Below are 25805 nucleotides of genomic sequence, written 5' to 3' on the forward strand. Positions count from 1 at the left end.
ACTTTTTATTTAGCTATTTAACAATGAAATGTTCATTTAACATATATATTTAACCATAAAAACGTTGTTTTTGTTAATTCTTCGTTGCATGATTTATTTATCGCAACGAAACATTTTTTTTGTGATGTTTCCAATGTTTTATGCATATTGAGTATTAGTATCAATAATTATCATATAACCCACAAAAAACTCAACCTTGCATATGTCATGCAATGAAGAGCTAATTACGTATTTCTCAGCTCATAAATCGCATTGAGAGAGATAGAGAGAGAAATACTTAGATATTTAGTAACGTTACAACCACATCCACTCACACTTGGGAGCTACTCGAGAGTAAAATAAATTGATTGCCTTTTATTACAAAGAAAAAACTCACATATTGTATTTTTCTCTTCTCCTAACAGAATAACCTAAAATATGCCCACAGAGTAACTACAAGATCAAAAAGAAGTAACTATAGTATATATGTATATGTAAAAAAAAACAACAACAATGTAACTAAGACCTGCAACTACAAAAAGAACAACTATAACAACCAATTAAAAGAAAATAGCAAGAAATAAAAGAAGACTAAGTTAAAGAAATATTCTTGCAACAAAACTCTTTGATACATGCAATTCTCTCCAGCCGTTTTAATGTCTGGATAAAGATTGAATGTCGCCGCAAGGGAATCTGTGAAAAATGCCGTCATTGATGACAATTCCAGCGGTACGATTTGATCTGAAATTGAGACAAACGGCGGATAAGCGAAGACACCGAAGGTCATTTAATGACGGCTTTATAAACGCTTCAATAGTGTTGGAGGAATTTGCAGTAGCAGAAAGAGCAGCAGCAGCAGTAGCACCAACATCAGCAGCCCGTGGTAAATCAACAACAACAGTACGTGTCCAACAACGTAAACATCAGAGTGGTTGTTGGTCGTTCACATTATCTAGGAATTTAATAACAGAAATTCAAATAACCAATCCCACCTTTGATATACAACAACAACAACAAGCAGAACAAGTACAACATTATCAGCCGATGCAACAGCTGAAACAACAACAACCACAAGTCAAACATCACCTATTGCTATTAAACTGAAATACAACAACAACAACAACAAATTTGTTCCTTGCCCAACTACCAACAACAAGAAAAGAACAGTATAACCATTGCACAATTACAGCATAATTGGTTAAACGTAACGTAACACCGAATTACTTTACGTTACCTCACACTCTCTTTTATAATTAACGGTTAATGGTAATTCAAAGATAATCTTACAAAACGGCAGACACAAACATCAGGCACCTACATCAGCAGCAGCAGAAGAAGAAGCAGTGGCCGTGGCAGCAACAACATTACCACCATCAACAACACCAGCAATACGTGGACTACCATCAACATCGACAACAAAAGGTATCAACGATTCCTTCTAATACCGTAACAACCACGAACATCGCCACCATCAAGACCACCATTGAGAATTGTGGATCGTTGTTTGCTGGTCCGCTACGTCTACGGATCGTCGTTGTCTATTATCTGTTGTTAATTGTCTATAATTTGTGGTGGATATATCACGAATCCGTGCCACAATCGGAGGACATCTCCCATAGACATTGGGTCAATATCGATAATAACAACTGGAATTCCATCATCAACATTTACAACAACGATCCAAATAGAAATTTCTTAATGGATAACATTGTGCGCAAAATGGCGGATGGTGGACACACGTTCGTGAAGAAGAATTTCCACAAACCAACATATTGCCATCACTGCTCAGATTTATTGTGGTTCGGATTAATTGGGCAAGGCTACATATGTGAAGGTAAGTAAAAAGAGTTTTTCTAAAAAAAAAAAAAATATTGGCATTTATGAGTCTTAATAATATTATTTGTATGACTTTTTGGGGATTTTATTTTAAAACACAAGGCAACAATGCTTTGAATTCATTCAAAGACAATCTAGAAAAAGACGCAGCCTGGTTCTCTGAGAGAGAGAGAAAACAAATGTCAAGGTGTAGAGGGTTACCATTTGAGAAAAAATTGCTTTATGTGTCGATTTTTTTTTTTTCAAGTCAGGTCTGCCCAGGATTTAATTAAAACAGCAATATTCTCAAAAAACAAACAAGAAATATTGGATTTATTATACACTGAAAAAAAATATTGTCCTGTGGCCAAAGATTTCATGTCCTTAAAACACGAATGCAAATTTTGCTTAGCATATCAGATGTATCAAAATTTGCTTCCTAGAAGCAAGTACACAAAATCCAAATTTAAAAGAGAATCTTGTCTTAAAAGTATCCTTACTTGTATTCTTCGCTTCTTTGGCTCGGAATCAATACCAAAATTTTTAAAGTAAAGACAAAATCTTTAGAACCTTAATTCATGATTTTATGATGACAGATACCTCTGGTGTCTCAGTTTTGTTATGACAAAACTGCGTCTTCTTCTAGTTTGTCTTTGTTATAAGCAGAGAGTGTGGAATACAAGAGAAGGAAACTATGAAGTGAAACTGCGTCAGTAGGTGGCAATTATGAGGACAAATTTTCTAAGATCATGCAGTTTACGAAAATTAAGGAAAATAGGATTTAGAACCTACTTTGTGATACCGAAATCTGCGGTCATTGTGCGACATCTATACGGTTGACATTTGTTTTCTTTGCAGAAGATAACGTTTTGTCCTTTTGTATTTCCTACTCTCTGTCATAAGCCAAATAAGCGTTGCCATAGGTTAGGTTAGGTTAGGTGGCTGCCCGATGTATCAGGCTTACTTAGATTATTCAGTCCATTGTGATACCTTTTTGGTGAACTTTGTTGCCATATGTTTTAAAATCTTGAGCCCATGGCTTGTTATAAATAATATATTGATGAAGTTAAAAACTTTCTTGACAGGGACCAAAGGTCGATTTATGGTTAGGATGAAACGTGGATCATTGTTCAGGCCTTCGAAGGTACGGAGAGATGGTGAAGAGTTTTATCGTGAACAGTTTATTACAAATTCTTTGCGGACTTCTCTGAGTCAGTTTATGTTGAACACTATTTTGATATGGATGATGCGTATGCGCACGATACTTCTTTATTTAGGCGAGTGGATGTTACGTTTTGTGAAACTAATTCGCTTTCTGAATATTTACAGGGATTTGGGTCTGGTGGAATTCCAGGAATTGTCCTGAAGGCCTGTATCTTCAGCTAATAAGACTAGTTAATAGTTTTTTGAAAGTCGGTTCTTACCCATCCCCCCATATGGGGAAGTTTTCCAGTTCATCCAGCTCCATAAGGATGGGAGTTGATGTGAATAGTATGATTAAGTGCTATTCTGGAGATTTTTAAGAAGATGGTTACAGATATTTGGTCTTATATGTTAGAGTTTCTTCGATTTCGCATCCTTGCGTAAGGGTTTATGGACTATTATTCTTTATATCATTTGGGACACACCTGTATCATCGGGTGTGTCTCAGGGTAGTCGTTTGGTACCAATTTTCTTTTTATTATATATGGAATATGATCACCTCAAACATGTTTTAAGAGCAAAATATTATTTTTGGGTGGTGACCATGTAACATGGTTTTCGCAACCATGTTATTTTCTCGGAAATCATGTATCTGATTTCGGCAAGCAGGTTATATTTGACGAGAAAATAACATTTTAGTGACAAATATGTTACATGGTCACCATACAAAAATAACATTTTGCTCTTAAAACATGTTTGTGGTGATCATATTCCTTCTCTGCGTGTAGCTAGGATTTATGAATATTTGATGGCTCAGATGAGTCTTATGTCCTACAGGTTTAGGTCATTCTGTAGGACAGGATGGTGTAGGATCAGTTTTGCCTTTTATATTTCGGAATTAGCGAACTAAAAAATATTAATCATTGAAAATCTTTTTATTGTTTTGCAAAATAATCCTCATTGAGATCTAACAGGTTGGCTGATAAGCCCCCGGTCTAACAAAGAAAAACACATTTTTTGTTTTTATTATTCAACATAGTTCCCTTCTAGAGCGAATACAACGATTATAACGACCTTCCAATTTTTTGATACCATTTTGGTAGTACTCCTTCGGTTTTGCCTCAAAATAGGCCTCAGTTTCGGCGATCACCTCTTTATTGCAGCAAAATTTTTTCCCTGCGATCATTCTTTTGAGGTCTGAGAACAGGAAAAAGTCGCAGGGGGCCAGTTCTGGAGAATACGGTGGGTGGGAAAGCAATTCGAAGCCCAATTCATGAATTTTTGCCATCGTTCTCAATGACTTGTGGCACGGTGCGTTGTCTTGGCGGAACAACACTTTTTTCTTCTTCATATGGGGCCGTTTTGCCGCGATTTCGACCTTCAAACGCTCCAATAACGCCATATAATAGTCACTGTTGATGATTTTTCCCTTCTGAAGATAATCAATAAAAATTATTCCATGCGCACCCAAAAAAACAGAGGCCATTACTTTGCCAGCGGATTTTCAGTCTTTCCACGCTTCGGAGACGGTTGGTTCACCGGTCGCTGTCCACTCAGCCGGCTGTCGATTGGACTCAGGAGTGTAGTTATGGAGCCATGTTTCATCCATTGTCACATATCGACGGAAAAACTCGGGTGTATTACGAGTTAACAGCTGCAAACACCGCTCAGAATCATCAACAAGTTGTTGTTTTTGGTCAAATGTGAGCTCGCGTGGCACCCATTTTGCACAGAGCTTCCGCATATCCAAATATTGATGAATGATATGACCATCACGTTCCTTTGATATCTAATTCCCAACAGTGAGGCGTGGTGTACACAGAGCCCGGGGAATAAAAGATATATAGATTTCTATAATGATGGCTCCAAATTGAATGGGCAAGTGGGGTTCGGAGTATATTCTAAAGATCTGGAAATTCGAATAGCGAAAAGATTACCTAATCACTGTAGTGTTTTTCAGGATGAAATATTGGCAATAAGAGAGGTGGTGAATTGGCTGAGATGTAATGTTCCAACAAATATTGGCATTAATATATACTCAGACAGTCAACCTGCAATAAAATCCTTGGACTCTGTGTTCCTTAACTCGAAAACGGCCATAGACTGCCGCAAATCTCTCAACGAGATTGCTGAGCAGTACAATATTCACCTAATATGGGTGCCTGGCCATAGGAACATACCGGGGAACTGCGAAGCGGATGAGTTGGCAAGGCTAGGAACTACCTTACATATTCCTGGGGAACTAGAATCTGTTGGTATGCCCCTGGCTACCTGCAAGCTCATGCTGCGTGAGAATGCTGTTATGATGGCAAATGTTCGATGGGAGAATTGCAAGGGCTGTAACGACACCAAGCAAATATGGCCCCATGTAAACTTAAACCGCACACTAGATATGCTAGTGTTATCGAGACGTCAGATATCACTCCTGATATCTGCTATAACGGGCCGCTGCCTGATAGGCGATTTTGCAAAAACTATAGGCGCGAAGTATAATGACTATTGTATGAGCTGTCATGATGCGAAGGAAAAGGAATTAATTAAACACCTCTTGTGTGAGTGTCCTGCATTTTGTGTAAAGCGCAAGCAACTTTTAGGAGCATGTAGCTTCAGATTACTGGCGGATCTGGAATATATATAGATATAGCTCCCATATATATGTTTTTATGATTTCGACAAAAATGGTCAAAATACCAACATTTTCCTTGTAAAATAGCCACTGCTTAGTCAAAAAGTTGTAAACATGACTCTAATTTTCCTAAACTTCTAATACATATACATCGAGCGATAAATCATAAATAAACTTTTGAGAAATTTCCTTAAAATTTCTTCAGATTGAAATGTTTCCCATATTTATACCCTTCACCACTACTGTGGTACAGGGCAGGGATCCGGAGCGGTCCATTTTTTTCGCTCCGCTCCCGCTCCGGAGAAAAAAAAAACCGCTCCGCTCCTCGCTCCGCTCCGAGAAAAAAAATCGCTCCGCTCCGCTCCACGCTCCGCTCCACGCTCCGCTCCACGCTCCGCTCCGCTCCTCTTCGAGAAAATTATAGTACAAACATTGTATTATTTGTTCAATTGAGTTTTATTTTATTTAGAACAAGTAAGTAAAGTAGAAAGTCGGGCGGGGCCGACTATATCATACCCTAAACCACCATTACAGAATTAGTAATCATAAGCATTTGTGGGGTAACATATAGGTCTGGGAGATAAACCGCAGTTGCATATTTAAGAAAATTAAGCGGTACATGTCTATGGGTGCTTTGTGTCAATCTGACTATAGCTCATAGTCAATGTTGCCACGGAAAATGTTCGGTTTGCCCTACAAGGGCAAAAAAAGTTCCCTACTTTCCCATACATTCCCAAACAATTTTCCCTACTTTATTTTTCGTTAAATTTAAAAAATTTTACAAAACAAAAATGGTTCTAAGTACTTTATTATCTTAAAACATGAATATGCAACGTATATAACTTAGAATATAAATTTGCATTACCACCACGGTTGCCACAGTTGGTAGAATTCTACCCAAATTGGTAATCTTCTTTGTTAAATCTCTATAAAAATAAAATTTTGAAAAAAAATTCTATAGAAATACAATTTTGACAAAATGTTCTATAGAAATAAAATGTTGACACAATTCTCTACAGGAATAAAGTTTACCACACATTGTTAAAGATCAAGCCTTGTCGGCTTCTAATTTCCTCCTCTAGAGCCACATAAATTTAAAAATTATTACAAAATGTGTATAGTGAAAATGTCCTACATTGTGGCCCTACGTCCCTACAAGACGCTAAATATTAGAAAACCCTACATATAGGGAATTTCCCCTACTTCTAGCAACACTGGCTGTGTTAATATTGCGCCTACGGAGTTAGTATGCCACTAATATTGAGCCCATTATTAAAAAAGAGAAAATCGTTAAATTAGTGTGGGTTATAAATACAAATTTGTAAAAATCGAGCAATATTCTTATGTAAGAGCTACAGTACGTATAAGCAGCGTTGCCAATTTAGCTTTTTTCCCGCTAGATTTGGCTTTTTTTTGAAGACGTTTAGCGGGAAAAAAATGCATTTAGCTTTTAGCTTTTTTTCTGGCTTTTTTTCATGACCCTTTTAGCTATTTTTGGCTTTTTTTATTTTCGACATGTTTCTATTGAAATATGGATAAAACGACGTTTTTATCTAAGCCTTGCTGCAAGAATAAGGGTTTCCACATATTTCAAAGCTCAGTTGAAACATTAATAATGATTCCAGCCATTACGCGGGCATTTTTGTAACAAATACACCTTGTTGTAGTTTTTTCATCATATTCATAAAAGTTGTCATTTGGCTCGTTTGTCGTTTTTATGTTATTATAACATTCTAAAGTTATTACGATATTACTAAATTAAAATAGTAGATGTGAATTGCTTTGTGCACTGAAAAAATATTGTCGTGAGGCCAAAAATTTCATCTCCTTAAAATACGAACGCGAATTTTGGTTATAATAGCATTTGTGAGATTCTCTTATATAAACTGTTTTCCTTGTCCAAAAGACGATAAAGTCGTTTTGTCCTTTTTCTTTTCATGAATGAAGGAAGAATTAATGAAATAGTCTTTAAATGTGAGGAGTTTTTACTTCTTGACCACAAACCAAAATAGCGTTCAAAAATAGAAGATGGTTTTCAACACTTTTTTTTAAAACGTAAACATACAATAATTTCTACTTGAAGTCGAGTCTGAATTTGGAAATTTAAGTTGGTGTTAGCACGTTTTTAAAGCACTTTGATAGCTCATGAAGAAAAGGAAAATGTTTTTACTGGGAAATGTAAACTGTAGGTATTTTCTACAATTTAAATAAAAGTAATGTATTTCGAATTTCTCACAATTTCACAACCAAACTAAAATTTTATTTTAAAAAATGACAAATCATTTTTTTTACAAAATCCAAAGCATGCTTAGATTATTTAATATTTTAAAATAACAAGTAAATAAAATAGAGGTGTTGGGAAGGTAGCTCCCACAAAACGAAGGACTTCCAGTAAAAAGCTATTTTTTTGCATTTTTTAGCTTTTTTTAGCTATTTTTTTGGGCAAATCTAGCGGTTTTTGGTGAAACAATTCTGGCAACGCTGCGTATAAGTACGATCGGCTAGTATATCAAAATTCTAAATTTGAGTAACATTGGTTAATAAATAAGAGTACTATGGCCAAATTTGGGAAAATCGAGCGATGCATATATATGGAAGCTATATCTAAATCTGAACCAATTTGCATAATATTTTGCGGGTTTGATTAATACCACAAAAGGTTACCTTGTGCAAGATTTGAGTAAGATCAGTTAAGAAATGAGGCCTGTATGGTCAAACATAAGGTTATTAGGGGCGAATTTTTCAAAATCGGGTGATACATATATGGGAGCTATATCTACATCTGAACCGATTTCGATGAAATTTTGCACATATAGTTAGTACTATAGAGGACTGGATCTAGCCAACTTTTAGTAAGATCGGTTAATAAATAAGGGTTCTATGGCCAAATTTAGGAAAATCGGGCTATACATATATATGGGAGCTATATCTAAATCTGAACCGATTTCGATGATTTTTTGCACATATAGTTAGTGCTATAGAAGATTACATTTAGCCAAATTTGGGTAAGATCGGTTGATAAATAAGGGTTTTATGGCCAAATTTAGAAAAATCGGTCTGTACATATATATGGGAGCTATAGCTAAATCTGAACCGATTTGGATGATTCTTTGCACATATAGTTAGTGCTATGGAAGATTACATTAAGCCAACTTTGAGTAAGATCGGTTTATAAATTAGGTTTTTGTGGCCAAATTTGGGAAAATCGGGCGATACATATATATGAGAGCTATATCTAAATCTGAACCGATTTGAATGAAATTTTGCAGACTTGAAGGGCGATGGAAAAGATTACCTTTTGCCAAATTTGGTGACGATCCGTTTGAAAAAACGCGCAACGTGACCCCATTTGTCGAAATCGGGCGATACATATATATGGGAGCTATATCTAAATTTGATCCGATTTCTTCCAAATTCAATAGCGTTCGTCCTTGTGCCCAAAAAACTCCCTGTACCAAATTTCATTAAAATCGGTTAATAATTGCGACCGGAATCCTGTGAACAACAAATACATGGACAGACGGACGGACGGACGGACACCAAGCGCTAGATCGACTCAGGAGGTGATTCTGAGTCGATCGGTATATATTTTATGGGGTCTAAAATCAATATTTCTGGTAGGCACATTTTTTGGCCGATCAAACTTATTATACCCTGACCACTATGTGGTTTAGGGTATAAAAATCGGGCGGTACATATATGGGAGCTATAGCTAAATCTGAACCGATTTCGATGATTTTTTGCACATATAGTTAGTGCTATAGAAGATTACATTTCGCCAACTTTGAGTAAGATCGGTTGATAAATAAGGGTTTTATGACCTAATTTGACAAAATCGGGCGATACATATATATGGGACCTATATCTAAATCTGAACCGATTTCGATGAAATTTTCTGACTTAAAGGGTGATACAGAAGATTATTTTGTGCTAAATTTGACGACGATCGGTTAGTAAAAAAGTGCAACGTGACCCCATTTGTCGAAATCGGGCAATACATATATATGGGAGCTATATTTAATTTGATCCGATTTCTTCCAAATTCAATAACGTTCGTCCTTGTGCCCAAACAAACTCCCTGTACCAAATTTCTTCAAAATCGGTTAATAATTGCGACCGAAATCCAGTGAACAACAAATACATGGACAGACGGACGGACGGACGCCAAGCGCTAGATCGACTCAGGAGGTGATTCTGAGTCGATCGGTATATATTTTATGGGGTCTAAAATCAATATTTCTTGTAGACACATTTTTTGGCAGATCAAACTTATTATACCCTAACCACTATGTGGTTTAGGGTATAATGACTTTAAAACAATGTGTTGAAATATTTTATTAATTTTGAAGATTTTTTCAGAAATATTAAATACATTTTGACTTCATTAAAACGAAATTTGCATTCATGTTAGGATACACATTTTTATGTCGAATCTCTTAGCTATAAGGACAAACAGACTTCATTGAAAAGTTTAGAGACTTTTAGACAAGGAAAAACTTTTTTCAGAGAAATACGTCTTCTATTCTAAGCAAAATTCGTATTCGTATTTTAAGCATGTGAAATATTTGGCCTCCCGACAATATTCTTTGCGGTGCACCATCTACTATTTAATATGTGATAGAAACCAAATTTATGAAAATGGACCAAAATGGACCAAATTCTGTTTGGTCTGACCATCGGACCAAATTTAAAAATTAGAAATCTTTTGGACCAATTTTGGTCCGATCGGACCAAAACGGCAACGCTGATTGGAATTGAAAGTCTATACACAGAGTAGAAGTAACTACTCTCCGAAAGTTTTTTTTTTTTTGTTTTGCAACAGACGTAGAGAAGAGGTTTTGTTATATTTGTAATGTGTGTGTGTATGTTTATGTTTGCAACAACCTCCATCGACATCAGTCCGTGGTATACCTACGAATATTCTCACTCAGATCTAGTGTTACCTAATTTCGCTTTTTTCCCCTTTATTGTATAATAAATGTATATGCGCACATTTTTCAACCAAAATTGAAACTATCCATAATTTTAATTAAATTTTCGAGAACTAATATCAGAAATAAGAGAATGCTAGGATATAGTACAATAGTAAAGCAAATGTGAAAGAAAAAAAGCATGCCCGGTTCCAAAGATTTTGTCTTTACTTTAACAGTTTGGGTATTAATTCCGAGCCAAAGAAGCGGAGAATACAAGTAAGGATACTTTAAAGACGTAATTCTCTTTTAAATTTGGGGTTATGTACTTGCTTCTAGGAAGCAAATGTTAATTTTTAATTTTTTTAGATATGTTTTCGTCAGTTGTTATCAAAATCCTTTAAAAACGAGTTAACGAGTTATTTTTTTTCCATATTAAGACTCGACTTCCAGTAGAAATTATGCTATGTTTCAAGTAAAAAGCGTCTTTAAAATAAAGTGTTGAAAAACATGTCTTATTTTTTAACGATTTTTTGCTTTGTAGGCAAGATGCAAAAAGGAAACAAATTTAAAGACAATTTTATTAATTTTAAAGAATTTTTCTTAATTATTAAAGTCACGTTGACCTTACCTCAAAAATTTTATCTTTCATGTTATGATACACATTTTTAAGTAAAATCACTTAATTATAAGGACATTACAACTTCATTCTAAAGTTTATTGCCTTTTGGACAAGAAAAAAACTTTATTTTAGAGAAATGCGTCTTCCATGTTAAGCAAAATTTGCATTCTTATTCTAAGGACATGGAATCTTTGACTTCACGACAATATTTTTTTCAGTGTAGAAAACTAAAAAATTAAATATAAATAAGATCGTTTAATTGCATTTATTTGACGTTCATTACAAACATCTTTGTAGTAATACGGGATGAAATTGACACACATACTAGATATATATTTTGACATTTGTCGTTTTTGAAAACAATTACTAAAAAACACGTTGTGTTTTCCCCAATGTACGTACGTACAAAAATACATATCGTACATTTTAAACGTTTACTCACACTACACTAAGTACTAGCTAAATTTGAAATTACCTACACAGTGTAATTTCAAAGTTACACATTTCATTCAAGTAATATTTTATTCGGAGCGGAGCGGTTTTTCATTTGGAAACCGCTCCGCTCCCGCTCCGCTCCGGATTTTAGAAATGCCGCTCCCGCTCCGGCAAAAAAAGGGCTTGCTCCGCTCCGGATCCCTGGTACAGGGTATAATAAGTTTGTGCATTTGTATGTAACGCCAAGAAGGAGTAATCATAGACCAACCTTTTAGTATACGGATCGGCTTAGAATTAAATTCTGAGTCGATTTAGCGATGTCCGTATGTCTGTCTGTCTGTCTGTTGATGTATTTTTGTGTGCAAAGTACTGCTCGCAGTTTTAGTCCGATTGTCCTAAAATTTGGTATAGGGTCCTGTTTCGGCTCAAAGACGATCCCTATTGATTTTGGAAAAAAATCGGTTCAGATTTAGATATAGCTGCCATATATATTTTTCACCGATCTGGTCATAATTGGCGTGTATATCAACCGATCTTCCTCAAATTCCGTACATCCGAATATTTCATAGGTCTCGAAAAACTTGCAAAATATCAGCCAAATCGGTTCAGATTTAGATATAGCTCCCATATATAGCTTTCGCCCGATTTACACTCATATGACCACAGTGGCCAATCTTTTACTCCGATTTAATTGAAATTTCGCACAGGGAGTAGAATTAGCATTGTAGCTATGCGTGCCAAATTTGGTTGAAATCGTTTCAGATTTAGATATAGCTCCCATATATAGCTTTCGCCCGATTTACACTCATATGACCACAGAGGCCAATTTTTTGCTCCGATTTAATTGAAATTTTGCACAGGGAGTAGAATTAGCATTGTAGCTATGCGTGCCAAATTTGGTTGAAATCGGTTCAGATTTAGATATAGCTCCCATATATATGTTTTTCTGATTTCGACAAAAATGGTCAAAATACCAAAATTTTCCTTGTAAAAGCGCCACTGCTTAGTCGAAATGTTGTAAAAATAACTCTAATTTTCTTAAACTTGTAATACATATATATCGAGCGATAAATCATAAGTAAACTTTTGCGAAGTTTCCTTAAAATTGCTTCAGATTTAAATGTTTCCCATATTTATTTTTTACTAACATTGTATTCCACCCTAGTACATTAGCCGACTTAAATTTTGAGTCTATAGATTTTGTAGAAGTCTATCAAATTCTGTCCAGATCGAGTGATATTTAAATGTATGTATGTATTTTGGACAAACCTTTATATATAGCCCCCAACACATTTGACGGATATGATATGGTATCGAAAATTTAGATCTACAAAGTGGTGCAGGGTATAATATAGTCGGCCCCGCTCGACTTTAGACTTTCCTTGCTTGTTTTTTACTAACATTGTGTTCCACCCTAGTTCATTAGCCGACATAAATTTTGAGTCTATAGATTTTGTAGAAGTCTATCAAATTCTGTCCAGATCGAGTGATATTTAAATGTATGTATTTGGGACAAAACTTTATATATAGCCTCCAACACATTTGACGGATGTGATATGGTATCGAAAATCTACAAAGTGGTGCTGGGTATAATATAGTCGGCCCCGCCTGACTTTAGACTTTCCTTAGTTGTTACGTTTTCAGATCATGAACGCTGGTTGTTGTTTTGACAACGCATGGTGTCATTTTAACGTTGTCAGATTGACCCCAGTCTGTACTCAGTTGACAACACATGTGTGTTGATTCACTTTCATGAACGGATCGTTTTGAAATGACCACGCCTTTCATGTTTTTTTCTATGGGTGCATACAGCCGACTGCTGTTTACTACTGGGCTCATATGCGTAAATCCATACGTGTTTCGAAGCACCTCGATCGTATTTTTGGAGCATTTCTTTCGACCAATCGATCGACCCTTTTTTTGAGCGATTGACAAATTGTGTCCGACGTGAACTAATTTGCTTATCCGATATTGAATGTATGCTCCCACTAATGCCTAATATTGTCTCAATCACAGTTGGTGCACAGTATCAATGTTTTGCGGAACAACAACTGATTTTGGACGACTTTCACAAAATTCTTGGAATCTTGGAGTGAGATACGACCTCGGTTGAATTTACCACAGCATTCATCACCACAAACACTGCTTCTTGACGGAGCTTCATCACAACAAATTGAATTGAGTTCATCGATGTTGAGTTTTATGATAGAGCTGTAACTTGGCAGATTGCAAGACTACGGTTGCCCATTCCAACTATATATAAAGGGCAACCATTATATAATTGTGGATCAACTTTGTTATGATTGTTGGATGAGCTGTACGATAGAGCTGTAACTTGGCAGATTGAAAGACTACGATTGCCCATTCCAACTATATATAAAAGACAACCATTATATAATTATGGACCAACTTTGTTATGATTGTTGGAGGCCATATACTAACACTGAGTAGCAAATTAAACCAGATCGGATGAAATTTGCTTCACCAAGAGGCTCCGCAAGCCAAATCTACGTGTCGGTTTAACATATATTGGGGCTATACCTTTGTCCGATATGTTCCATTTGCAATATCATCAGATTTATATCAATAACAACGTCCCAGTAAAAATAATTGGGAGTTCTACTAAAGGCACAACTTCCATAGCAGTTTCATATTTTAATGAGCAGTTTGAACTTTTTGTTTGAAATAGGTTAAAAGCACAGTAAGAATTAATAAAATGGTAAAAATTATATAAATTTGCTAGATAAACTATTTAGGAAATTATTGTAATTTTATTTTATTATGATATATTGGTATTACTCAATTATGTATGGAACAAAATATCGGCCAAATGGGTGCCGCGACCTCGGTGGCACACCTTCATCCGATGGTCCAAATTTTCGATGACGCTGAGGCCTAATGGAGGTTCTATGCCGTTACTGTGCCGAATTATCTCATCCTTTAGCTCTTGAATTGTTGCTGGCTTATCGACGTACACATTTTATTTCAAATAACCCCAAAGATAAAAGTCCAACGGTGTCAAATCACATGATCTTGGCGGCCAATTGACATCGCCATTACTGAGATAACGCGGCCATTGAATTTGTTGCGCAAAAGAGCCATTGTTTCGTTAGCTGTGTGGCAAGTGGCACCGTCCTGTTGAAACCACATATCGTCCACATCCATATCTTCAAATTCGGGCCATAAAAAGTTCGTTATCACCTCACGATAGCGAACACCATTCACAGTAACTGCCTGACCAGCCTCATTTTAGAAAAAATACGGCCCGATGATGCCGCCAGCCCATAAACCGCACCAAACAGTCACTCTTTGTGGGTGCATTGGTTTCTCGACAATCACTCTTGGATTCTCATTTGCCCAAATGCGGCAATTCTGTTTATTGACGAATCCAGTGAGGTGAAAATATGCCTCATCACTGAAGATGATTTTCTTCGAAAATTTCTTGGAACCATTTAACACGTTGTTGGATTGTGTATCTCTCCATGGTTCAAATTGAGTAAGTCTGAAATAGAGAAATGTCAAATAAAATTCGGAAAAAACTTGGCGTTTAGGTGTGGTTCACATTTAACATCGGCCCTTACAATTTAGCCACCCTTTACATTCTAGAAAATTAGCAAAAAAATTTTTTTTTCAAATATTTGAGGTCAAATAATATATATAAATAATATACAAATGATTTATTTGGAAAAATATTAGAAAAAAATTTAATGCACATCGAAAACACTGAATTGGGATCACACCTTAAGAAGTTATGCAAATTCAATGCAACGGCTGTTGAAATGGTGGACAAGCTCATGTCAAATTTATCGCTTCTACGCCACTTTTGTAAAAAGAACATTTTCACTACGACGCGACGCTTCTTTTTTTTTTGTGGGTACTTGGTCCAAGTTTCAAGTCGATAGCTTGTGTTGTTCGGAAGTTCGAGTGATTTCAACAGACGTACGGACACCGATATATGGACACCGAATTTCACCACGACCCAGAATATATACGATGTACTTTCTGGTCTGGTCTGAGAGCAATATTTCGATGTGTGACTAAGTTAATAAATCCCCGCCTCTCTTCTCATCGTGGAATCTGCCAATTGTTCTACCAACTTTGGCAATTGTGTTCACACTTTCGACAAGATTACATAGGAGGAATTGGGTTGCGTATTGCTTACCCGGCCACCATAGTTTAGGTTAGGTTAGGTTAGGTGGCAGCCCGATGTATCAGGCTCACTTAGACTATTCAGTCCATTGTGATACCACATTGGTGAACTTTTCTCTTATCACTGAGTGCTGCCCGATTCCATGTTAAGCTCAATTGCAAGGGACCTCATTTTTATAGCCGAGTCCGAACGGCGTCCCACATTGCAGTGAAACCACTTCGAGAAGCTTTGAAACCCACAGAAATGTCACCAGCATTACTGAGGTGGGATAATCCACCGGTGAAAAACTTTTTGGTGTTCGGTGGAAGCAGGAATCGAACCCACGACCTTGTGTATGCAAGGCGGGCATGCTAACCATTGCACCGCAGTGTCTCCCCTACCCAGCCACCATGCTCTAAAGATTTGTCAACCACGGAAGCTTATGCCTATATGAAAAAAACGGACTATGTTAAACAGTTAATCATTGCCTTTCCAAAATGCGATGAGTACTTATCCGACTACAGCCCCATAACATATATGTGACAAAACAATATTTAAACATCTATATTAAAAATGTCCTACAAAAGAGAATTTCACAATATATGTATTGTTGTAAAAAACAACAACAACAAAAGATAATTGATCCACTCAAACTATAAATGTATATTTTATTACATATGCATGCGCATATATGTACGTATATAAATACAAAGTATGACACATTATAAGTCCACTTTTGATATCCACCACATAAAGAATTTTATATAATAGTCTGAATCCAATCTGCTGCATTCAAATAATCACATAAAGAGTTGCAATTAACATTACATTTCACCTTCATTGACATGTCAAACTACTGTTGGGATATTCGAAACATAAGGGTTCGAAGAGAGAAACTGGCTGGGGGGTACTAAGGTTGAGTGTAGAGGCCGATTATGGTGAAGAGTTGAGGTAATTTTTGCTTAACAGATATTTTCCATGTCATGCTCTCACTTAGTGTGGGTGGGTATACAACAATGAACAACATGGAAATCCATAAACGAGCAGGTACAAAACGAGACAAAGTATGAGTGAGTGAGTACAAGTACTGGCAATTGGAACAAGTGCCGTTTTGTATTGCCGCTCAAGTGTGGCAATGACATTTTGGTGTCTCTTTGTGGTGTTGGCCAACGAGAAGTGTGGAAATATTCTATTGAAAATTTTAACACGTAAGACAATTGTGCATCCTAAAATAAGATTGAACCCTTTAGTTAATTAGGGTGGAGAGGTGTTATTGTTGGTATTTCTTATATAAATTTAATAGCATTGAGCTGTAGGAAAATGTGGCTATAAATAGGTTCTAGACCCCTCTTAGGAAATATTGTTTTTGGATTTTAAAGATATCACTGCTCTCATCGTCACCATCTCATCGTTCTGGTAGCCCAAGTGCTTATCACACTACTCTTGTAATATAACAAACTTTAATTTATGATTGACTGGGGTAAATGTGGAACTAAGCAATATGTTCGTTTCAACACTCAAAAGAGAGTTTTACTTGGATCCAATGATTTTGATCTCCCCGTAAATTTTTTTATATATATTTTATATAATTTTAACACACTAAAATAAACTTTAATAAAAAAATTAATTTCATATTTTAATTTGAACCCTGTTTCTGTATGTCGAACGAAAACCTGCCGATAGAAAAGCAGTCACTCAATTTCGAATGAATTTGTATTTCTGTACTTTTGAAAGATTGGCCAAAATTTGACTTCATGAAATTTCTAACAAAGTTTTTACTTTTTTTTCTTGACTCTATGTTCGTTTCGTAGTCGACTTGGCTTTCGACATAGAGAAACTAAACTTAATTTTTTTTCGATTGAAATACGAAGGAAAGTTATCGATCGATATACAGAAACAGGACATTAATATATCAATCTAGGCGACTGATCCGTTCCAACAAAATATTTAATTTTCTTATTATATTGAGTACTATCGTTCTGAAATAAAATCAAAAGAATATTATTTGCAAGGAATCGACTATTATTTAGAACATGTGCCACTAGTGTTACAAGAGAAAATTTCGGTTTACCCTACAAGGACAAATAAAGTTCTCTACTTTCCCCTACATTCCCAAAAAATTTTCCCTACAATTTCACATACAATATTTTTCATTAATTTTAAACAAAACTTAGAAAACAAAAATGGTTCTAGCTGTTTTATTATCTTAAAACATATGAAAATGCAACGTATTTTGCGTAAAAATAAATTTGTATTACCGGTGTTAAAAAAAATTTACCACCACAGTTGGTAGAGTTCTACCAAAAATAGTAGATTTTTTTCTGTTTCGTATTTTGGTAGAATGCTTGATGTTTTGGTAGATCAAATCTCAAGAGAAATCAAATTTATATACAAATAAAAATAAAATTTTGGGAAAAGTTTCTATAAAGAAAATTTTTGAGAAATTTTTCTATAGAAAATAAAATTTAGAAAAAATTCTATAGAAATAAAATTCTGAAAAATTTTCTGTAGAAATAAAATTTTGAAAAAATTTTCTATAGAAATAAAGTTTTGGCAAAATTTTTTATAGAAATAAAATTTTGAAAAATTTTTCTATTGAAATAAAGTTTTGACAAAATTTTTTATAGAAATAAAATTAAAAAAAAATTCTATAGAAATAAAATTTTGAAAAAATTTTCTATAGAAATAAAATTTTGAAAAAATGTTCTATAGAAATAAAATTTTGAAAAAAATTTCTATAGAAATAAAATTTTGAAAAAACTTTCTATTGAAATGAAATTTTGAGAAAATTTTCTATAGAAATAAAATTTTGAAAAAAATTTCTAAAGAAATAAAATTTTGAAAAATTTTCTATTGAAATGAAATTTTGAGAAAATTTTCTATAGAAATAAAATTTTGAAAAAATTTTCTGTAGAAAAAAAATTTGAAAAAATTTTTATAGAAATAAAATTTTGAAAAAAAAATTTCTATAGAAATAAACTTTTGAAAAAATTTTCTATAGAAATAAAATTTTGAAAAAATTTTCTATAGAAATGAAATTTTGAGAAAATTTTCTATAGAAATAAAATTTAAAAAAAAAATTCTATAGAAATAAAATTTTGAAAAATGTTTCTATTGAAATAAAGTTTTGACAAAATTTTTTATAGAAATAAAATTAAAAAAAAAATCTATAGAAATAAAATTTTGAAAAAAATTTCTATAGAAATAAAATTTTAAAAAAATGTTCTACACGGATGAAAAAGACTGTTTTTCATATGTTTGGCTATAAACATTAAATGTTTGGAACACAAATTTTTAAACACAATATTTTTGAGTGCAAGCATATAATGTTCATAAACTAGCATAACATGTTTGGGACATATATGTTAATATGTTAGAACATATTATGTTTGGGACATAAAATGTTTGTAAATATAATATGCTTGGATGCAAACATATATTAATTTAGAAATAGCCTATAAACATATATGTGTTTAGTAGCTTGGAGTGCTATTTAACAGGGAGCGATATTGAATTAAGTTGGTGGTTGTTGCTTGTTATTACAAAAGTAACATTTTATTTATCCTTGGGCAATTGATCAGCTACTTCTTTGATCCTTACAAACTGTGTGGTCCGCTGTTCGAATCCCCGTCCGGCAAAAGGTAAAATTAAAATAAAAAAACATACAATTGAATAATTTCTTCTACAATGTTTGTATTACAGAAAAAGGTGCTAAGAACTAAAAAATCTCGTGGAAGTGAGAAAGATGTGGGGGAATATACAATTGGGCAGAAACAAAATTTTGAGCATTCAGGTCGAAAACCTATGTTGTTAGCACCTATATTACCTGTTTATTTTCATAAATCATTATGATTGTAAATATATAAATAAATAAATAAAATTTTGAGCACAATATTGTTTGGGAGAATTTTTGTAAGCATATAATATTTTGGGTGCAAAATGCTTCCAAACATATTATATGTTCACATAATAACATATTGTTTTTTGGAAGACAACATTATTGAATTTGGATGCAAAAATACAAAATGTTTGGAACTTAGACTACCCAAACATATATTGTTTAGACCAATATGCTTTCAAACATATTATATATTGGAAGAGATCAAACATATATATGTTTGGGCAATAGCCAAAAATGTATATGCTTGAAGCAAAATATGTTTGGGAGTATATGTTACAGAAGCGATTTTTTGTGAGCGTGTAGAGAAATAAAATTTTGAAAAAATTTTCTATAGAAATAAAATTTTGAAAAAAAATTCTATAGAAATAAAATTTTGAAAAAAATTTCTATTGAAATGAAATTTTGAGAAAATTTTCTATAGAAATAAAATTTTGAAAAAAATTTCTATAGAAATAAAATTTTGAAAAATTTTCTATTGTAATGAAATTTTGAGAAAATTTTCTATAGAAATAAAATTTTGAAAAAAATTTCTATAGAAGTAAAATTTTGAAAAAATTTTCTATAGAAATAAAATTTTGAAAAAAAATTTTATAGAAATAAAATTTTCTATAGAAATAAAATTTTGAAAAAATTTTCTATAGAAATGAAATTTTGAGAAAATTTTCTATAGAAATAAAATTTTGAAAAAAAAATCTATAGAAATAAAATTTTGAGATATTTTCTATAGAAATAAAATTTTGAGAAAATTTTATATAGAAATAAAATTTTGAAAAAAATTTCTATAGAAATAAAATTTTGAAAAAAATTTCACTAGAAATAAAATTTTGAGAAAATTTTCTATAGAAATAAAATTTTGAGAAAATTTTCTATAGAAATAAAATTTTGAAAGAATTTTGTATATAAATAAAATTTTGAAAAAAATTCTATAGAAATAAAATTGTGAAAAAATTTCTATAGGAATAAAATTTTGAAAAATGTTTATATAAAAAAAAATTTGAAAAAATTTATATAGAAATAAAATTTTGACAAAATTTTCTATAGAAATAAAATTTTGAAAAAAAAATTCTATAAAATTTTGAAAACATTTTCAATAGAAATAAAATTTTGAAAACATTTTCTATAGAAATAAAGTTTTGAAAAAATTTTCTATTGAAATGAAATTTTGAGAAAATTTTCTATAGAAATAAAATTTTGAAAAAAAAATCTATGGAAATAAAATTTTGAAAAAAAAATTCTAAAGAGATAAAATTTTGAAAAAAATTTCTATAAAATTTTTCTATGAAAATAAAATTTTGAAAAAATTTTCTATAGAAATAACATGTTGACAAAATTTTCTATAGAAATAAATTTTTTAACAAATTTTATATAGAAATAACATTTTGACCAAATTGTCTATAGGAATAAAGTTTTGACAAAATTTTCTATAGAAATATCTGTTTGGTAGATTTGTGGTAAGATTTTCTTAAAATTTTGGTAGATTTTTTTGGCACGAGTAAAGGGTGATACGGTCAAAATTTGGTCAATATAAACTTGACGCATTTCTTTCAATTTTGCATTTAAAAAACCTGAACACCCCTCATTTTGAAGGTGTGTGTGTGTAGAATGTTGCTCCTATTTTGATTTTGGTATTCACTCTTCAGTTGTCAAAATGCCGTCCAAGCAAGAAGAGCAGCTTATCAAAATTTTGCTCGCGCATCGCGAAAATCCGAGCTACTCGCACGCAAAGCTGGCAAAATCGCTAAAAGTTGCCAAATCAACCGTTACAAATGTAATTAAAGTGTTTGGGGAACGTTTGTCGACAGCCAGGAAGTCTGGATCGGGGGGAAATCGAAAACCGGAAGACGCTGAGACGACAAAGAGTGTTGTCGGTAGTTTCAAGCGAAACCCTAACCTCTCTCTCCGAGATGCCGCAAATAAGCTGGGTGTATCGTCTACAACCGTGCATCGAGCCAAAAAACGAGCCGGACTATCGACTTAGAAGAAGGTAGTGACTCCAAAGCCGACTACAAGCAGCTTCCGGGACAGGAGTTTTATACGGCAAAAGGAAGGGGATAGGTAGCAGATATTTTCAAGCACATAAAACTGTCAAAGTTCGCAAAGAAATATCTGGTTTGGCAAGCCATATGTACCTGTGGCTTGAAAAGCAGCATTTTCATAGCTTCCGGGACTGTCAACCAAGAAATTTACGTGAAAGAGTGTTTGAATAAACGTCTGCTGCCTTTCCTGAAGAAACACGGTTGTTCCGTACTGTTTTGGCGGGATTTGGCATCTTACGGTAAAAAGGTCATGTAGTGGTACGCCGCCAACAACGTGCAGGTGGTTCCCAAGGACAAGAACCCTCCCAACACGCCAGAGCTCCGCCCAATTGAGAAATACTGGTCTCTTGTCAAGCGGAACCTAAAGAAGACCAAAAAACCTGCTAAGGACAAACTGGCTTTCTGCGGCGAAGAAGGTGGACAAGGTGGCTGTACAAAATCTGATGGCAGGTGTCAAGCTTGAGGCCCGGCAATTCAGATTTGGAAAAGCGAAAGCCTAACTAAATATTTTTCCTGAATTTTATACTAATTGAATTTGAAAAAGAAATTTAATTTGATTTTTTAAATAAACGATTTCACCGATTTACACGCGTTTTCCCTTGACCAAATTTTGACCGTATCACCCTTTAATAACCGTGGTTATCACATATTGTTAAAGATCAAGCCTTGCCGGCTTCTAATTTCCTCCTCTAGAGCCACCAAATTAAAAATTGTGTTGAGCGAAAAAACTATATGTAGGGAATTTTCCCTACTTCTGGCAACACTGTGTGCCACACGCCATACGATTACGTACTTTAGATATCATCACCTCTCATTACGTACTATAGAAACGTTGATTACGTCATTTCTTAAATGTGTTTGTTTTTATTAGACGTTCTAAAATGAAATAATATAAAATGTACGCTATGCAATCACTTCCGATTTATTTCTTCCTTTCATTAATATGATTAAGATCATATTAACTGTAATACTTTGTTTTTCCTTAGAAGACCAATCTTGTTTATCTCATTGTTGGCATTTGGAAGCATGTGCTTTCGTTTGCACTTTGAACGCAATATCTTCAATATTGTGCAAAATATTGCAAACATTTTTTTTTTTTCAAATTTTTACTAGTAAACACGTCAAAGTTTCAGATATTAGAGGTAGTATATTGTGAATTGAATTTAATTTAGGGTAAATAATTGATTTTTATTAATATGACGTAATATGTGAAAATAATTTCTTACCATATGACGTTGAATAGTTTTATTTGCATTTTCGCCATTATTTACTACAATATAATATAGCCCACTCGTATTAAAGCCCTATGCACTTGTATTTATTTTAAAATCTGATCTCATACATATACAAGAGAGGGAGAGCGTGTACATCTGTTTACCCTTTCCCATCTTTTACGTATGGCCCAAAATTTTGTTTATCTTTCGAAAGTATAATGCATTTGTTGAAAGAAATGCACTAGACTACGTCATATTCCCTATAGACTCGTGCCGCATGCTTCTGTTTATATTAGCACGTGTATGAGTTAGTGCATCCGTTTCGATTTGGCATCATTTCTGCAAAAGGTATGATCTAATAATCGAATATCAGATGGTTCACTTCCGCTTTCTCATTTGTGCTGCTATGCTAGTTCTCTGTTATCTCTTTTGTTTACCCTTAGAAGACGTCACTTTATTCTTGTGTGTGTGTGTGCGTTATAAATGAGCAATCTAGATTTTGAAAATACTACACAAGCCTGTGTAGTATTTTCAAATGAGGAGTCGTACCGCCTTTGACTATGAATGTGTGTGTATGTGTGCGTGAGTTACGTTTTTAGATTTGTAAATTTTGTTGTACTTTGTCTTCAAAATGTACGCAAAACGTAATTTTTGTTTGTAAATCCAAACACACTTATGAATGAAATAAAATAAACTTTACGAAGTGTTAACTATATGAACAATTTGTTAATAATTTAAAATGTATGTAGGTTTTTATAGGTAGCGTAAAATTCACTGCTATTTCATTATTTAGATAAACGTCATGGATTTATTATATTTAGAATAAATGATATAAACACTTTAGTTTATGTGTTACTAGAAGATTATACACATCTATATTAAATCGTAAGAAGGAATAATAATTAAAGTACGTATTGAAAAAAATATTTACGTGATATTAAAGATAACGCTACCTATGGCAGCCCGATGTATCAGGTTCACTTAGACTATTCAGTCCATTGTGATACCACATTGGTGAACTTCTCTCTTATCACTGAGTGCTGCCCGATTCCATGTTAAGCTCAATGACAAGGGACCTCCTTTTTATAGCCGAGTCCGAACGGCGTTCCACATTGCGGTGAAACCACTTAGTGAAGCTTTGAAACCCTCAGAAATGTCACCAGCAGCAGGTGGGATAATCCACCGCTGAAAAACTTTTTGGTGTTCGCTCGAAGCAGGAATCGAACCCACAACCTTGTTTATGCAAGGCGGACATGCTAACCATTGCACCACGATGTCTCACGAAATTAATTGATCCAATTTTTAATTTTTAATTGAAATGTTTTCAAACACAGAAATGATAGTGTCAATTAAAAAAAATAATTGAAAATCAATTAAAAAATTAATTGATACTATTAATGTTTGTAATTGATTTTTGTTTCAATTAAAAATTGTTTAAATCAATTAAATTTTTAATTAAATATTTTTTAAAACTGAATTAAAATTTTAATTGGACAATTCTTCGTGTTATTTTTTTTTCTGTGTAAAGATACCCATTTTTAAGTCGAATCGCTTAACTATAACCCAGCCAGCATTTCAAAGTTCCATTTCATCCTCCAACGCTACCACAGATTAGTAAATAAGTGACACTACAACAATTGCTAACTGTGATGGGGAAACTTATCAAAAAGTACGAAATGTACATGAAAGTATTTTGCCATCACTATTGTCTCAAGAGTCATTTTATATTTTGTGAAACACCAAGCGCAACTAGCTTATACATTATTTAAATAAAAAGTGCCGAAAATATAGTTCTTATGCTTAAAATTGTGTAAGATATATTGGTGAACAATTTCCACTTTCCAAATGGAATAAAGTCATACCTTTTCAGATATTTTTCCAGACACACTGCCTCCATCAAGAATAGACACTGATAAACGCTGGAGCATTAGCCGAATATAGCAGAACTGCAACTTAAAAATCAATATAATTCCTTTTTTAAGGCAATGTGTTTAATGTGTTTTTATTCGTGTAAATGTTATACATGTAATAATTTATAAATTTTTATTCAAATTAATAACAATCGTATTTTACTTGTCCAAAATGTGATGCTACAACTATCTTAAAATGCACTTTGTCTAACAGTTTGAAGTAGCTCTTATTGGCGTCGTTCTAAATGTATCTAAAAAGGCACCTAATAAATGCACTTATGCGATTCTTTTTTGTTTGTATCTTGGCTTGGTACAAATTCTCAATAGTGATGGCACTTTTGCGACAAGTTTTTGATATTGTATACGACTGTTTTCGACGTGATGGGGATTCCCCGAAGTGCCGTCAAATTCAACAAATTTTGACAGGGTAAGGACAAAACGACGTCATTGAAAAGTTTATCGAATTTTGGACAAGAAAAAAACTTTATAACAGGGAAATACCTCTTCTATGCTAAGCAAAATTCGCTTTCGTATTTTAAGCACATGAAATTTTTGGCCTCACGACAATATTTTTGTCAGTGTACTTATAACCTCAAAAAGCTTTACGATAGAGCTGTCAGTTTGCAGATTGCAACACTAAGGTTGCCCAATACCGCCAAATAAAAGGCAATCCTCGTATAAGAGCTGAGTAGATGTGCGAGAGAGCAACAAAATTTGTTCCATAATACATTTAAAAACAAGTAAGGAAAGTCTAAAGTCGGGCGGGGCCGACTATATTATACCCTGCACCACTTTGTAGATCTAAATTTTAGATACCATATCACATCCGTCAAATGTGTTGGGGGCTATATATAAAGGTTTGTTTCAAATACATACATTTAAATATCACTCGATCTGGACAGAATTTGATAGACTTCTACAAAATCTATAGACTCAAAATTTAAGTCGGCTAATGCACTAGGGTGGAACACAATGTTGGTAAAAAAAAATATGGGAACAATTTAAATCTGAAGCAATTTTAAGGAAACTTCGCAAAAGTTTATTTATGATTTATCGCTCCATATATATGTATTAGAAGTTTAGGA

At 33.6% G+C, this 25805-nt stretch overlaps 2 protein-coding genes across 10 annotated transcripts in view; both read left to right on the top strand.

The window, feature by feature from the left end:
• LOC142222357 (uncharacterized) overlaps positions 1-1083 on the top strand; it is a 39081-nt gene extending 37998 nt beyond the window's left edge. For both annotated transcript variants that reach the window (XM_075292471.1, XM_075292470.1), the window contains exon 2: positions 405-1083. In XM_075292471.1, coding sequence (XP_075148586.1) covers positions 682-1083 — 402 coding nt within the window. In that variant the 5' untranslated portion in view covers positions 405-681. The remainder of the gene's footprint in view (positions 1-404) is intronic.
• Positions 1084-1655: 572 nt separating this feature from the next.
• LOC142222356 (diacylglycerol kinase theta) overlaps positions 1656-25805 on the top strand; it is a 120900-nt gene continuing 96750 nt past the window's right edge. For all 8 annotated transcript variants that reach the window (XM_075292467.1, XM_075292462.1, XM_075292464.1 and 5 more), the window contains exon 1: positions 1656-1813. In XM_075292467.1, coding sequence (XP_075148582.1) covers positions 1678-1813 — 136 coding nt within the window. In that variant the 5' untranslated portion in view covers positions 1656-1677. The remainder of the gene's footprint in view (positions 1814-25805) is intronic.

Source organism: Haematobia irritans, chromosome 1 (assembly GCF_050003625.1).
Source record: "Haematobia irritans isolate KBUSLIRL chromosome 1, ASM5000362v1, whole genome shotgun sequence".
Classification (NCBI taxonomy): domain Eukaryota; kingdom Metazoa; phylum Arthropoda; class Insecta; order Diptera; family Muscidae; genus Haematobia; species Haematobia irritans.